We start from the raw sequence: 15,042 nt of genomic DNA, 5'->3' as shown, positions 1-15,042 counted from the left end.
TGCTTTCTCCCAAAGGTTTCTCAAGATGGCTTCCAGCTGATCTTGGATGAAGCGCCTGAAAGCGCTCCATTCCGGAATTACCATAAATATGCACTTCTTCGTCTCCACAATCACTAGCTTCGCTTTCGAAAGTCAGATCTTTTTCAATCCTGGTTTCTTCCAAAGCAGTTTTCACAAGTTGACTTTTAGAATAACTCTCTACAGGGAATACAGTGGATTCTTTTGATAATGAAGATACTTGTTTCCCATCCCTGCTTAGTTTGTTCATGCAGTAATAGTATTTATCGATCACGCTAGAGCCAAGATTTGAAGAAACATCTGAATCAGTGTCCCAACATAGCTTCCTGCAGTCAAGTGTTTCCTTCTTCAGTCTGAAGATTTCCTCTGAGCTGGATTCTGAGCTTTCAATGGATTCAGAGTCCGTCCTTGATGACAGCTTTTCACCAGGCATGATTCCATTTGTTAAACAGTTTCTATGACTTTTGTCGGTTCCAGGTGTAGTACCAACTAAAATAGAACCACACTCAGTGCACCAATTGGAATCCGAATGGTTTGCACTGGAACAGATGGGACATTCCTTGTCTGAAATGTCTTCATGATGTATCACTGCTAATCTCAATGATGAACTGCGGCCTGTAATGCCTGGCTCTTTCGTGCATATTACGGGGCCTACATACTTATGTTCTTTTTTGCTGTAAATGTCTGTATCAGTGTACTTGTCAAAGTTGAATTCTCTTGCTCCAGCCTTTCCTTCTCTCGTGTTATTTACAATGAAGGTCCTGTCAGTCATATCTCCATAATCAGTTGTTGATTTACTGCTCTTACTTATAAAGTTATGAGGGGACATTAAGTCCTCTGCAAGAGTTTTAGCATCATTTTTTTTCAGGTAGTGTTCCACAAAAAAAGAACTATTTTCCGACTGTTTTTTAGTTTCGCTTTCAGAAAACTTTCCTTCAAAGAAATGACTATTCTTATACAGTGACGGATAATCCTTATGCTTATATTGGTGCATATTGCCAGTCATCCACTTTTGTTTTGTGTTCCACTCCTCTCTTGTGATGTTACCAGTCTCTGTTATGGATGAAGAACTGCTTTCAGGGGTACTACAAGGCAAATAAGACAAATGTTCATGATTTTGGGAAAAAGTGCTGGAAGAAGGTCCATAAAAATGTTTATCAGTATTAAATGTAATATTTGACTTTCTTGACTCAAATTCATCATCTGAGTTATCATCAAGTGGGACCCAAAAATAATTATAATCCTGAGCTGGAGTTTGATTTCTACTTATTGACTTGTCATGTACACTAAAAGCTCCGCCTATAGACTGTATGTGTACATTGTCCCTATCCACAGTTAAAGAATGTGTTGTACATCTGTTATTTCCATACCCATTGGGTCCACCAAGTTGTACTAAGCTGTCTTCTGAATCTGACTCAACCCTAGAAATGTTAATGTTTGCCTCCTCTTTCCATCCCTTTTCCTTGATGTCATACAGAGCCCCTTTTTCGGAGGCTAATATATTATCCTTGCAAAAATAAAAAGGTACGCCTCTTTCATTAGTGTTTTGGTTTTTACCCAAATAGGAGCTAAGACAAACTTCTGATGGGCTAGATGTGTAATCCTGCGACCAGTGAGGCACTGAAGGTTGCAATCTTTTGGTGTCTTCTTTCCTGATGTTTAGTGTTCTTTTGTCTCCAGTAATTGGTGCAAACCCATCTGATTCAGACACTATTGAGCTTGTTTCAATGTCATCTTCACATTCACGCTTCTTGAGAAACTTCTGCGCCCAGCCCATAACATGCTTTAGTTTCTGTGCTTCTGGGACACCCACATCATCAAGTAAACCACCATCCAGATCAGAAACAAAACTTCTCCTCATAACGCTTCTGTCAGTTTCAGGCTGGGTGAACATTGTTTCTTTCTTTAACTTTTGTAAATAAGGCGTGGGTGATTCCTCAGTATAGTGATCATGTTCATGGTTATCTTGTCGCGCTTCAGATAGCCTGGGAGTTTCTTTCTGGTCATTGGTGCTCTCTGAAGACTTGTCTGCGCTACCCTTAGATTTGTGTTTTTCTGAGACACACGGATCCTCGAGTGAAGCACCCTCTAGGTCTGAAACAAAACTTCTCAGCAAAAAACATGCATCCTTCTCCTGCACATTTGGCCTTGGTGTTTCCTGCATTCCACTTTCTGTTTCATGATTATGTTTTGGAAGTTCAAATATCGTCAAGCTGTCTTTATGTTCAGTAGTGTTCAGAGAATTCCCCATCACATGACTAAGTTTCTCTATTTCTGGGACACATGTGTCATCTACTATGCCACTGTCCACATTTGCAACAAAACTTCTGTTTGTATCAGATTGTTCAAGATTTGTTTCTTGCTTCAGGTCGGAGGAATGTGAACATGGGGCCTCCTGCACAGCATTGTCTTGTTTGTTTTTAATTGGTTGAGGTTCACATAACCTGGGAGTTTGCTTTTGTTTGTTACCGCTCTCAATCGCCTTGGCCTTGGTAATCTTATCATCAAGTAAGCTTTGCTTCCCGTTCTTGATGCGAGGTGTTCTTGTGGCCTTTTCACCAGTGAAGAATGCCAAACGTTTGGACCGCAGAAATTTTAGATTTTGTGTGCGGGGTGTATCTAAATCACTTCTATCTTCTGATTGAAGCTTATCCCTTGATATTTCCCTTGGCTGGTCCATCTGCAAAGAAAGTCAAAACATACATGTTCTATTAATATGCAATTGTTATACTCTATGGGAAAATATTTGACTTATTCAACAATTGTTTCAGGTCATAATAAGTTGATATGGTCACTTCCATTTAATTGCATTAAATATTTTTTAACATTTTCCAAAAGAACTACAAAATTGTATCATGAGTGAACATTATCCTATTAGCTTGCAATGTGTAAAATACCTTGCTGTAAAAATCCCTATTTCCTTTAACAACTTTGCAGATTATGTACCATTTCTGCTATACATCGCAGTACATTGCAACAATTCTTTGTGGTGGAAAAGGCGTATGGGAGTTTAGGAAATGAAGCATCATAACTTTCTTTTTCTTCTATACATTTTCTCAATCATTTTCCTTCCCTGATTTCATGCATATGTGTAAGACAAAATAGCAAATATACCAAGGTGCCATAGATAACTATTCAGTTTTAAGATAGTACTTCCTCAAACTCATTGTCTGTCAGAAGCACCTAATGGTATTCAGCATATCTATAATAGTTTTGTGTCAACAAAATGGTAGCATTTTCTTCAACTGCCAGGGGGGGTAGACTTAAAATCATGGCAATATCTCTGTCATTTTCAAGGCTTTTTCCACCCTATTTGCACTCATCGCTTGAGTCCTACAAATGCAGAAGGATGCCTATCATAAATACCATGTTTAGTCTTTCCCTATCTAGGGTGGGAAATTTCCTTCTGTTAATTCCAACTCTGCAAATGACAATTGCGTGTCATTTAATTCATCAAAAGTGAATACAAGGGATCAAATCAAATGTTCATAATTTTTCATAATGGTCTGTTCTTGTACGTATGATAATCAAGCTTACATGAATATATTTGAAGTATTTAATCATTGATTTTGGTAACTTATATGTTTCATCATTATTGTGAAACAATACAGTTCCAAGACAGTTGATATGTGTTAGATTTGTTGTCTTTCGAAGGGAGTATTATCTAAAAGATTTAAAATAGCTCAAAGTGTATTAAGACACTTTATGTTAAATATTTATCCTGAAATTCTTCAACAAAACCTGGATGGCATAATCTATAAAAACCAGACAGGGAGCTGATATAGCTGTGTCTGAACTGGGGTGGCGAAGTGAGTTAAAGAACGATGATGGATTCAACCCAGACCTGTGACTGGGGGTGAGAGTCTGAAAAGTTTTAGCACTCCATCCATCATCTCCTTGTGTCAGCTCTGTTCACCCTAAGTTGGCAGGGTATGCCCAGACGTGGGTCCCTTGCTCACTTTGCCACTGGATTCAAACTAGCCTGGATGATGAGGGCTGTTAGCGCAAAACCGGTCCCAGGAAGCTTGGTTCTGGTCCAGGGAAGACATGACTTGGCAGTTCAGGCTGGACTGTTCCCATGAGGCACAAGGTCAAGACTGATTTGCATATCGCTTTGTCTGAACTGGGGAGGCAAAGTGAGCTAAAGAACGATTATGGATTCAACCCAGATCTGGGACTGGGGGTGAGTGAAAAGTTTCAGCGCTCCGTCCATCATCTCCTTGTGTTTGCTATAGGGAGCTAAAAGCCAGAGGGAACTTCATGCCAGGTGACGGGAGGACACTTGGACTGGATTGCGTACCCACCTTAATTAAAGCTGCAAAATGTGTGGCCTTCACTGACTGCTTGGTCTGTAGTGCTAAAGACTGTGCCTTAGCACGAGGCACAGCTGTCTTTGTGACCTGAAAATAGAACTTATTTTTCTGGAAGAAGGTATGAGGGTGTGAACCATTTTTGAAACTCAAAACAGACTTTTATTATATCCTGCTATTAATGTGCTAAAATTAGAACTAGTACAGCACTTAGAAGAAGTGAATAAGGGTGCCAATGCTAGAGATTTCATGGTAAAAATATTACAGCATTTTTGTTATTGTTTATGTTAAAGATAAAGTTCCTCATTGTCCTACTGTTTTCACTCATTATCGTAACAATTTATTTGTGTGCACTAGACTAGTGTTTTAGTTGTAAGGGAAGGTTTGTAAAACATATATCCAGTATAAGAGCAATACTTGAGTGTTTGGTTCATTTATGAGAGAGGATTCGGTGTACCACTAATTGTCCCTGTCTCACTGTAAGTATTCGAGCAACCCTTGAGTGTGTGGTTCATTTATGAAAGAGGATTTCGCGTTCCACTAATTGTCCCTGTTAGATGTCCCATGTGACTGTACATAGCCTGAAACAAATAAAACCCAAAATTTGCTCAGTGGGTTAATTATGGATTACAGTTCAACTGGTTTCCTGATTCAGATTGGCACGTTGATTGAGTCCTTAATGCCAGGGGGCAAGAAATCCAAACTGGCGGCTCTAGAAAAGCTCTAGACAACAGAACACATACAGTGAAAATGACCCAATAAACATCTATATTTTCAGGGTGTAGAAAAAGATGTATTTTAACATGGGAAATTGTTTTCCATGTTGAGAAGCAGTAAAGAAAAGTCATGCAGTTTAATGTACACATATTGCACTACTTTGCGTCAATGTCTGGTTTGGGGACAATCCTCAAGAGTAGGGCTATGCATAGACAAACCATTATTATTGTGGAGTTCCTTGCATACATGTGGATATTTTGATGAATTCCCCCCCCCCCCAAAAGTAAATCTATGCAAATTACCGTTGTAGCTCCTGGAAGTGTAGATTTCATAATTGTGCATGGATCCTGTTCTAAATGCTTTCTTACATGCAACCTGAGAAAACATAACTATGTTTTCGTGTTGCTTTAATATTAATGCTTCTCTATCCATGCACATCACAACGTGCAGTGGTTTACTACATAACCAGAGTTGAATTTTGTTACTGTATTAGTTGAAGTGTGCATTATGATTCTCTTGGGACCAGAGGCCTTTTATTTGAGATAATACATTTGCACATTTTCTGCATCCTGTAGCAATGTGGTGTGATTTTAAGAAGAGTTTTTAACTCCGCAATCTCTTTTTTTTTTGTCTCATGGTCTTCTTGCATTCTCAATGTGAGAAGATCCTGCCTCCTGATTGTTAAATAGTTTCGTTGAAGTAACAGTTGTTATCATGTGTTCATGTTCTATTGACTAATATTGATAGAAAATGTATTAGAACCCTCAATGATTGCATGCATGTTAGCATTACATGCTCCAATTTGTTATTTGAGTATTTGGGCGAATGCTCTGGTCAGTTGAAATGTCGATTGTCACTTATTAGTTTGCTATGACACTTGCACTTTTTGCCTTAAGGCCTTTTAAACTTGTAGACTTTCCATCGTGTAGAGTTTTATTTTAACAACCTTTTCAAGACATTGCGGCTTTCCACCATATACTACGATTTCTCATTTGACATAGATGGCAGGGTTGGCAGCAACCGAATACTTAAGTTCTGTCAGTGACATCCAACCCAACAGCTACCTTTTGTCACTCAAATGTCTTTCTGAGCCCGGACTCACATGCACTAACATTTAATTTCCTTAAGTGGATTCCCTTCTGTCTTTCTGAAAGGGAACAATTTGAGTGCATCCAGCCCTTTGGACCTACCCCTAGTCTATGAATAGTGGCGCTCTCTAAAATTAATCTTTGCCCTTCCTGCTGTTTCATACCTAAATGAAATCCCTGGGGAACATAATCCAATCGCAATCATGTTCATGTACGCCAATGATGATCTGATTCCAAGGAAACTGGTTGGCGATAAGTAGGCCACAGCACAAGACTCAGACTGCCTTGCTGGCTTTCAAAAGGAATATCAGCCAAACGACTCAAACTCAATCCAAACAATTCCTGGGCCCTGATTGTTTACAATAATCCCGGCCCCTAAGGATCTTCCTTCTGGCAAGAGACCATTATCTGCTGCCAGCAAACTGTGCCATTGTTTCAAAATGAATGGATTATTGTTGATATGCACTTAGCCTTGGAACTGTAAACGAAATCAGCTAATAGCTAACGCGGGTGTACTTTTTAATAGTACTTTTGTTTCTTTCCATGCTGAGATTAGAGAAAGGGTTTTTATTTCAGTCTTTTAGATAAACATTTTAATCCTCTACAAAGAGTTCAGGAGCCAATGTCCTTTCTTTTACATATTTGAATAGAAATTACTACTGCATCTGATTCTTCTTTGTTTCATTCCATACTTGATGAAGCAGGCTGCCACTAATCAAATGCTTGAAGTTCTTTTTTTTTTATTTTTATTTTTTTATTTTTGGTAAACCTTTATTGTTGCATTAATCAGATACAGGTATGGGCCTACAACCCTCATGGCTGGCCGCTAGTACGGTTAAGTCAATTCAATAAAACATCTCGTGAAGAACAGTAGTCCGCTACCCGCAGGCCCCTCGTCAAAGCTAGATAACATTAGCACTAGGCATAACACATGTATATCAGGATTAAGGAAGGTTTTTTTTTAAAAGATATAAAGGAAAACAGGATCCGGTTCAGTATAATCAATCAGTGAGAAAGTAAGGAATCGCAATATTGCAGGATATTCACAAATAGGATCACTGTAATTGAAATTTTTCGGCGCCGGTGCACATTAAGCAGGATAATCAATAAGAAACAATACACATAGCATTGTTAAAACTTTCCTCCGGCACGCCTATGAACATCGTAGAAACATCCTCCCCAGTTGAATAAACTAACAGGAAATATAGAAATACCCTACCCAGATCCCAGAAAAGAAAAAGAGAAAAGAAGGAAAAAAAAAAAAGGGCCATGGAAACAATAGAAGGACAAAACTAAAAAAGCCCATCCCCCCACCCAACCCCCCACCCTGCACTCCTGTAGATGGCTACGGCCTACCCCCCCTAGCAGTGTGCCTGTCGCCCTTTAAGAAACCCCACTAAAAGAACTAATCCATAAGAAATGAAAAGAAATAGACACTAGTAAAGCGGAGGAGGACCTCCAGGCCAGCCCCCGGCCCTTCCCCGCCCCGCGCTAAACCCTCAGTACAGTAAACAATGCGAAATCGGATACAACCAGTTCACAAAAGGGAATAAGATACTTTGTTCGCCCGCAAAGCTACATAGTCACAGAACGTTTCCGAGTCTCTCGTCCTCCATCAGCCCGTCAGCAGTCCCAGTACAATGGCACCATCCCTAACCTTGGCCCACCCTATCGAGCTCACCCACACATAGCAGCCAGTCAGCCTCAAAGAAGATCGTGTTGGAGGACTCAGGCACCCCGAGTAGCAAGAACAGTCGGCCAATTAAAAGAGAGTCATTGCGGGGATCAATCCACCCCAATACGTGCACCAAAGAACGCGATAGGACTGGGCACGGGGCCCTTAGCAAATGGGGAAGAATCACCGTCTCATTCCACTGTCGGAGCCGTGCCAGCTCGTTCAGGGGCGCTGCGTGGTCTGCCGGCCCCTCCGGCGTTACAAGTCCAATGCCTCCCGCTTCGTGCGAACCTTTCGTTGGCCGGCCAGGAGTTATAGCGGTCGGGCCCCTCAGAGCCTCGCTTGTTGATGGGAAGCACGTCCCACTGATGCGAAATCGGGCAGGGTTTCATTCACCCAAGGTCCGACTGGCGTCTCCTTCCTGAGGGTGGCAGTAATGGCGTCCAGCTTGTCCCCCAGGTTCTGTGCGTCACAATCCAGGGCACTGCGGAGGGCGCCAAGGGCCATAACAAGATCGCCAAGCATCATCCCATCGCAATGCACCCCAATTCCAGCGTTTCTTCCTGATCTGAGACCACGATCACCTTGGGAGACCTGATGCAGGGTATTGCTGTCCAGAGCTGCGGCTCGGTCTGCATCCAGCCCCGTGCAGGATCGGGAGCGGGTTCCAAACAAAAGGGAGGGAGATTGCATGGCGCCACGTATGAGACTGTAAGGTCGGGTACAGCAGTCGGAACCACCGACACCCCCAGGTGTACCTCGCCGTTAACAAGGGAAACCCCCATATACCATTCGGGAGACTCCCGCAGTTGTCGGGAGAGGCAGGCTCGACGTCCGATTATCTCACCGGCAAGCAGTCCGGTTCCGAAAGCTGCAGTCGAGATGGTGATGGTCTGGACCCTCTCAGTGGCATCATTAGCGAGGATGAATCGCTGCCGATGGAGCAAGGCAAGTTATTCTCCCGCTCCAGGTGATCGATCTGGCCTCGCAGCTGGTGGCCGCCATTTTGCATCGGCGGTCGGCTCAGCGCCTCACTCAAAGCCCCGGCTCCGACGCCATCTCAGGCCGCGATCAAAGACGGGGCAGATCTCCGGCAGTGCGGCAGGTAGAAATTCCGGAGGCACACGGTCGGTGAGTACAACCATTCATCTTTCCGGAACTGTGGTGCAGGCATAGGATCTCGGGCAGGATATCATCGCGGGGCGGAGAGGTCTACAGAGCCGGGCGCCTAAGCGGCCATCACGGTCGCCGGCCTGGCTCCTCATGCTTGAAGTTCTTGGTTTCATTTCAGAAATCCCTTTTTTCTTTCCATGACTAGCCATGTCATGCTCCACCTCCACTGTTTACATAATAGGCGGGAGCTACAAGAACCTCCTTTTTTGTTTGTTGGTCTCTGACAGATGCATCTGGAAGTCTGGGCAAGACAGTTTCACTTGGAGCCTGGTGCCCAGGTGGGCTCTATAAGTTACACCTCAATGTTAATTTTCAACTTAAGGACCTACATGTAGGAGTCACACTTTTCCTGTACTACTGGATCAGACAGCAACGCGCTACTGATGTCAGAAAGGGTAATGTGAAGTAGAAGCTGGATGAGTCTGACAGGAGGTTACTCGGTACATAAAGCTCTCAAGGGAGACAAGTAAGTGCCACTTTGGAGTACAAAGGATCATGTCTATGAGAAAGTTATCCAGGGAATCATCTGTTGGTCTGAGGGGATGCTGCATGTCCCACTCTCACTCAACATACCTTTCACTTTCTCCCAAGCAGCACAGGAGCTCAGGCCTGCCTGCAGGAGAACCGTTGCCACACAGCAGGACTCGGTTACATTCATTGATTTACAAAGCAATTTCAAAAGCTGTACCTGTGATGTCACTTCCTCAGAATTTGAAATAGACGTGCAACGGGAAACAATCCAACTTTATGGTAAAGAAATTACTGCCGAAGTTTCTGGCTCGCATAAGAAACAAGCATTTACAATGCAATGGTTTCGCCTTTGGAAAAATTAGAGCTATTGGCATTGTAAATGACAAAATTTGTATAACAGCGTTCTTCAGACAAGGGAAGAGATGTCCTCCGAGTGCGTAGCCAGCGTCACCAGCCCTAGTGCAAGGACGAAAATTGGCCCTCTGACTGCTGTTTGAATGGAAAGTGTTATAACTCACAGTATATCCCAAGCGAAATCGTGGGCTTTACATTTCCATGTTTCTCCAAATATAGCCATTACACAAACAACTGAAATGCAAGACATTTGCATTAACGACACATGGGTCAAAAGTATCTTTGTACCTGGATCCCTGGCGGGACAGAGGTGTGCAGTGTTACTTCCACCATGGGCAAACAAGGGACGCTCTGCGCACCGTGCCTTGTGCTCTTCAAGGGCTAGGGCTGCCTGGGCCGGCAGCAGCAGTGACACACGGACTCACGACGAGTCCTCCTCCCGACCTCCGCTCCTCCCCAGCAAGCAGCCCGGGCCGTCAGTCACTCACAGTCAGTGGAGTGCGCCCGCAGTGCAACGATGACAGTCTGCCTGTCAGTCACCACGGCGCAGGCACCACCAGTCCACCACTCATCACCAACACTGCGTCTGCCGCCCCGGGGCCCGCACCGAAAGAGAGGGTGCTCACGTCAGCCCCCCGTATATATGGGAAGCGCGCTGGGGCTGACCAACGTAACTGCTGCCCAGGGCCGTCATTGGTAGCGTTTTTGCGCGCCGCACAAATGACGCCCTGTGAGACCCCCACCAAATTGGCTAATTTGGCATTGGCTAATGTATGCCTCCAGGCTTAATGTTGCAAGCAAGCGGTGACCTGGGAGGGCGGGGAGTGGGTGGGCATGCAGGTACAGCTCACATGTATGGAGTGAGTGTGTGTGCACCGTGCGGGTCCGTGCCGTCCTTCCAGCAAATGAATTATAGTGACACCAGAGATAACACACAACAAGCAAGAATGTAGCAAGGACTGCAGCCAGCAAGGCCTGCAGGCCACAACCATTGATGGATGCCAGACCTGCTCTAGGGGTGGGCGGGTCATCATGTGCCTGCACAGAGGCAGGCCCATCAATCATAGGACCTTTAATCAGTGACTGACTGTGTGTGCGCGAAGCAGCGCGAGGCGCTCTGAGCCCCTGACTTTAACTTTGAGAGTGTGTGTGATTGGGGGCGCCCGCCCAAGCCACTTTTTTCTACAATCATGGGGTTAGTGTGTGCCACAATCATAGGTCAATGAGTCCCGTAGTCGGTGGGTTCCTGTATGGTACTGATAATGAGGGTGGGGGTAGGTGAGGCAGAGATGGCGGGCTCGGATCGTCATGGCGCTCACCGCGTACTTTGTGTGTGTTGGGTGGGGGGGGCGCTTGAACTCTAGTTTCATGACACCACTGCCAACTGGTGCCATGGGCATCGCATGCACCGCCTCCAGTAGGCTTCTCTTATGTCCAATGTGTTGTCCGTCATTTGTTTCTACGTCTAGAGCCTCGCCGGTTGCCCGGTGCCCAAACACCAGTACTTCCTTTGTTGTATCCGGTAAGAAAGTGCTGTTTTGTTGGGGCATCGGTTGGCTCAGACCTCTCCCGCGCGGTGTTGTATGGCTGTCCTGTGCAGGCACGCACTGTTGGTTAATGGGGTCGCTGTTCCGTGCTTGACTTATGTGCACGCGCTTGGGGTTTGCCAATCGTACTGTGCCCCCTGATTACGCTGCTCTCCGTGCCTCACTGGAAAGGGTGGTGTACCGCACCGTGCTCTACAATGTTTGCTTAATGTTTGCACACGGACAGCGGGAGGGGGGGTGGGCGGGCACACGGACAGCGGGAGGGGGGGCGGGCGGGCACAAGGACAGCGGGAGGGGGGGGGCGGGCGGGCACACGGACAGCGGAAGGGGGCGGGCAGCTACACGGACAGTGGGAGGGGGGGCGGGCAGGCACACGGACAGCGGGAGGGGGGGCGGGCAGGCACATGGACAGCGGGAGGGTGGTCAGGAAACAGCCAGCGGGACAGGGAACAAGACGAACAATGAGCACAAACCGGTGTAAAAAAAAAAAAAAGTCCACGCCCACAGTGCCCACGTCTTCATGACGTTGCGGAGAGGGAAAGAATCGGTGGAACGCCAACCAATTGCCTCGGGAAATGACTGACATATCTCTCTTCCAATGGCTAGACTCCATTTATGGAGCTAGCCAGTGGAAGAGAGAGAGGCTGAACTAAAGCACACAGTGTAAGACATAAGATTTCGCTCTGCGCGAAACGCTGCTTGCGCAGCTTTCGGCAGGCGAAACCTAAAAATGGGGTTTGTTCCCTGTGCATGTGTATCATGGTGAGGCAAAAGGCATGTTTGATCTCTTTGATTTGCCATCGACTTTTGGGTTCCTTTTTTACAAATCAATGAAGAATGTGGTAATAATGGAATGGAAACTTCCATAAGAAACTACTCTCCTAGTCCAATTTTATTACTAGAATGTTTCCAGCTAGTGGGAAAATCTACTTTTGGCTGATTAAGAAACTAATGATTCCATGTTTCTAAATTTGGCTGGGAGGTTGTCCATGTTTGCAGAGGATACAGCACAACAATATTCCCTTGACGACTAGATGGGTGCAATGTTGAAGTAGATGTAGGCAGGATCCAACCTGTACGAGACCTGGGGTGTTATCTACCTTTGTTGCTAAATCTTAGAAGCTTGATTTCCAGTCCCTTTTTATTCAAAGGCAGAATGAGCAGGGATTTTCAAAGATTCTTTCAATGATGGAACAGCAAGTGGATCATTTGGCAGGCATGGCTTTTGATGCTCTCAGGACTGCAGCATTTGCTGGAAGCTTGGCTGCAGCTGCAATGTGAAATATGGGGCCGGGGAATCGCATAGAGATTCTATTCAAACATGACTTCTCCTTGTTATGTGTTTTCAGGGGCTACAGTTATTTAGCCATGAGCTGGACATATGGTGTGAAAAGCATTTGAGAATCATAAGCGTGCACATCTGGCAACACCAAGGAATTTGGTGTTTGTATTGGGGCGCCTATTCAGCCAAATAATATGGTCACAACCGAAAGCTGTTCTTTCCTAATGAGGAAAAGGCTATCTTTCAGCCATCTAACTAGAAAAATTAGTCTAGGTGCTGACAGCGTGTTGACCCCGTTGCTGAATGTCCCAGAAGGGGTCATCTTCCTACATTCCGGATTTCTTTGCACCATCTTTCCTACATCTTTGGATAGACTTGGTGGTCTTCAGGAATTTCCAGAAACAAATGTCAGAGGGAATATTGACTCTTGTGGCTGCCCTAGTTTCCATAGATCTAGCCAGGAGGTTGGTGATGCCTGCAGGGCTCATGCTTCTATTAAGCTCAATGCCATACTATCTATCCCTAAGAACGATCGGGCTCAGAGTTCTACTAGGGAATATTTATGGTTCCGAAATTGTCAGGTTGCATTCATCTTAGTATTAGAGCTCATGGAATTGAATCTCTGGATTCCTGATATCAAATTCAGGATGGAAAATCTACAACAGAGTATTCCAATGCTCCCTTCTACATTGTACATGATACAATGGATTGGCAGGACTCATACGTGTGTACTATATGTGACTATTTAGTAGCCTCACCTGAGCTTTCTCCGGTATGCCATGTGTGGAGGACATTTTCAGTTCAGAGATTTCCCGACTTCTAGACTTTTCGCCAAGGCCATGCCTCAATTGGTTTGCCTGTTACACACAGAGGGCATTATGGTACATCTTTATTTGAATGAATAGTTGACACATGCCCTTCCCTGATTATTAGCAGTTGGCAAGCAGAGTGTCTGCTCAGTCTGACTGCAGAACAGATTTCTAATTAGCTAGCCGAAATCTCAGTTATTGTCCTCCTGCTCATTGGAAGGGGATTCCATACTCATCTGGGTGGGTATTCATATCAGAAAGAAGAATAAAGGCCCGGGAGTCCAGATTGACACCTCGATTGAACACCAACAAGGCTTCCATCTGGAATTGGTTGAGGGTCATATTGCCTCAACAGTGTTCCTAGTTACTTGTATTTTGGTTCTTTTACAACCTCTGATGCATCATCTATTAGGGTCAAGGGATCCGACTTCATAGTACTTCAACCTTTTTTATGGTTTTTCACTCTCAGACTAAATTAAATTTGTGCCTGCGTCCTTTACACCTGAGAAAGAAGATAGCCCCCTATCCAGTGCGTAGTTACGACAGATGCCAATGTAGTGGGAGCAAGGTGCTTTTCACAGCAATATCAACTTACATGACCAGATTCAGCTATTGAGGACATTGGGTATAAAGGTAGACAGAAAAGAGATTTATGCTGGAAGCTGGGTTCTGGCCTCTAGAAATCAAGAATGTTCCTCAAAAGAAGGATACACCAGCTTAAAATAGACCATAATCAAATTGATATCCTTAAAGTACAGGATCGGTACAGAAGACGCATAAGTACTTGATAGGTATTCCCATGCCTGACGAGTGAAGAAGCAAACATTTGGAGGCTCACGATCAGACAGAATGCATCTTTAAATCAATAGAAACACAGATGTTGCAAATCTTGATACAGGTGGCATGGCTAATAACCATATGAAACATTCTATTTACAACTATTTACACCACTCATCTTCCATATTCAATATGATCCTGGCTTTGTGAAGATCAAAAATACATGTAAGTGACAACAATCCCAATCATATGCGCACCCAATCATATACACTACCAATGAAGACCCTTCTGGTTGTGGGTCTAAGAACGTAGGCGAACGGCTATTCAATAAGATGCTGGCATCTAAATTAGAGTTGTTTCTGTCCCTCCTGATGGGTCATACCAGGTTCATAAAGGAGACCTGGGCATTGAGTAACTTGGAAAAGACTGTATACCTAATCCCTATTCATTCAACGCTTAATAAAAGGCTATAATCATGACACCTAATACAGAGCGTGTTTTTATCAGATCCAATGTGGTTTTTGAGAAGGATGCTTAAGCATTGAGCTTGGGGCCTAGATACATAAATTAGACTGTCATGTGTATGGATACCCTGTTAATTATAATGTAGAATCCAGATCACTGCAGCAGAATTAAAGGTATAAAGGGCAGCATCAGTTGACAATATTTGACAACATATCAGTGTATCAATCCCTTCTTACATGCTAACCACAACCCAACGTGTTTTTTTTTGGGGGGGGGGGGGGACCAACACAGCAGATTCAAAACATGAGAGGAGAAAGACAGCAAATAATTAGATGATCTCTTCTAGGGGTGACCCA

At 44.4% G+C, this 15,042-nt stretch overlaps 1 protein-coding gene across 1 annotated transcript in view; it reads right to left on the bottom strand.

Moving 5' to 3' along the window:
• LOC147727266 (uncharacterized) overlaps positions 1 to 15,042 on the bottom strand; it is a 734,797-nt gene that overhangs the window by 718,878 nt on the left and 877 nt on the right. The window contains exon 2 of the mRNA XM_086961322.1: positions 6 to 2,698. Within this exon, the coding sequence (XP_086817448.1) occupies positions 6 to 2,698 (2,693 nt within the window). The remainder of the gene's footprint in view (positions 1 to 5; positions 2,699 to 15,042) is intronic.

This window comes from Lissotriton vulgaris, chromosome 3_1, assembly GCF_964263255.1.
Source record: "Lissotriton vulgaris chromosome 3_1, aLisVul1.2, whole genome shotgun sequence".
Classification (NCBI taxonomy): domain Eukaryota; kingdom Metazoa; phylum Chordata; class Amphibia; order Caudata; family Salamandridae; genus Lissotriton; species Lissotriton vulgaris.
This window is presented reverse-complemented; position numbering and strand designations above follow the sequence as displayed.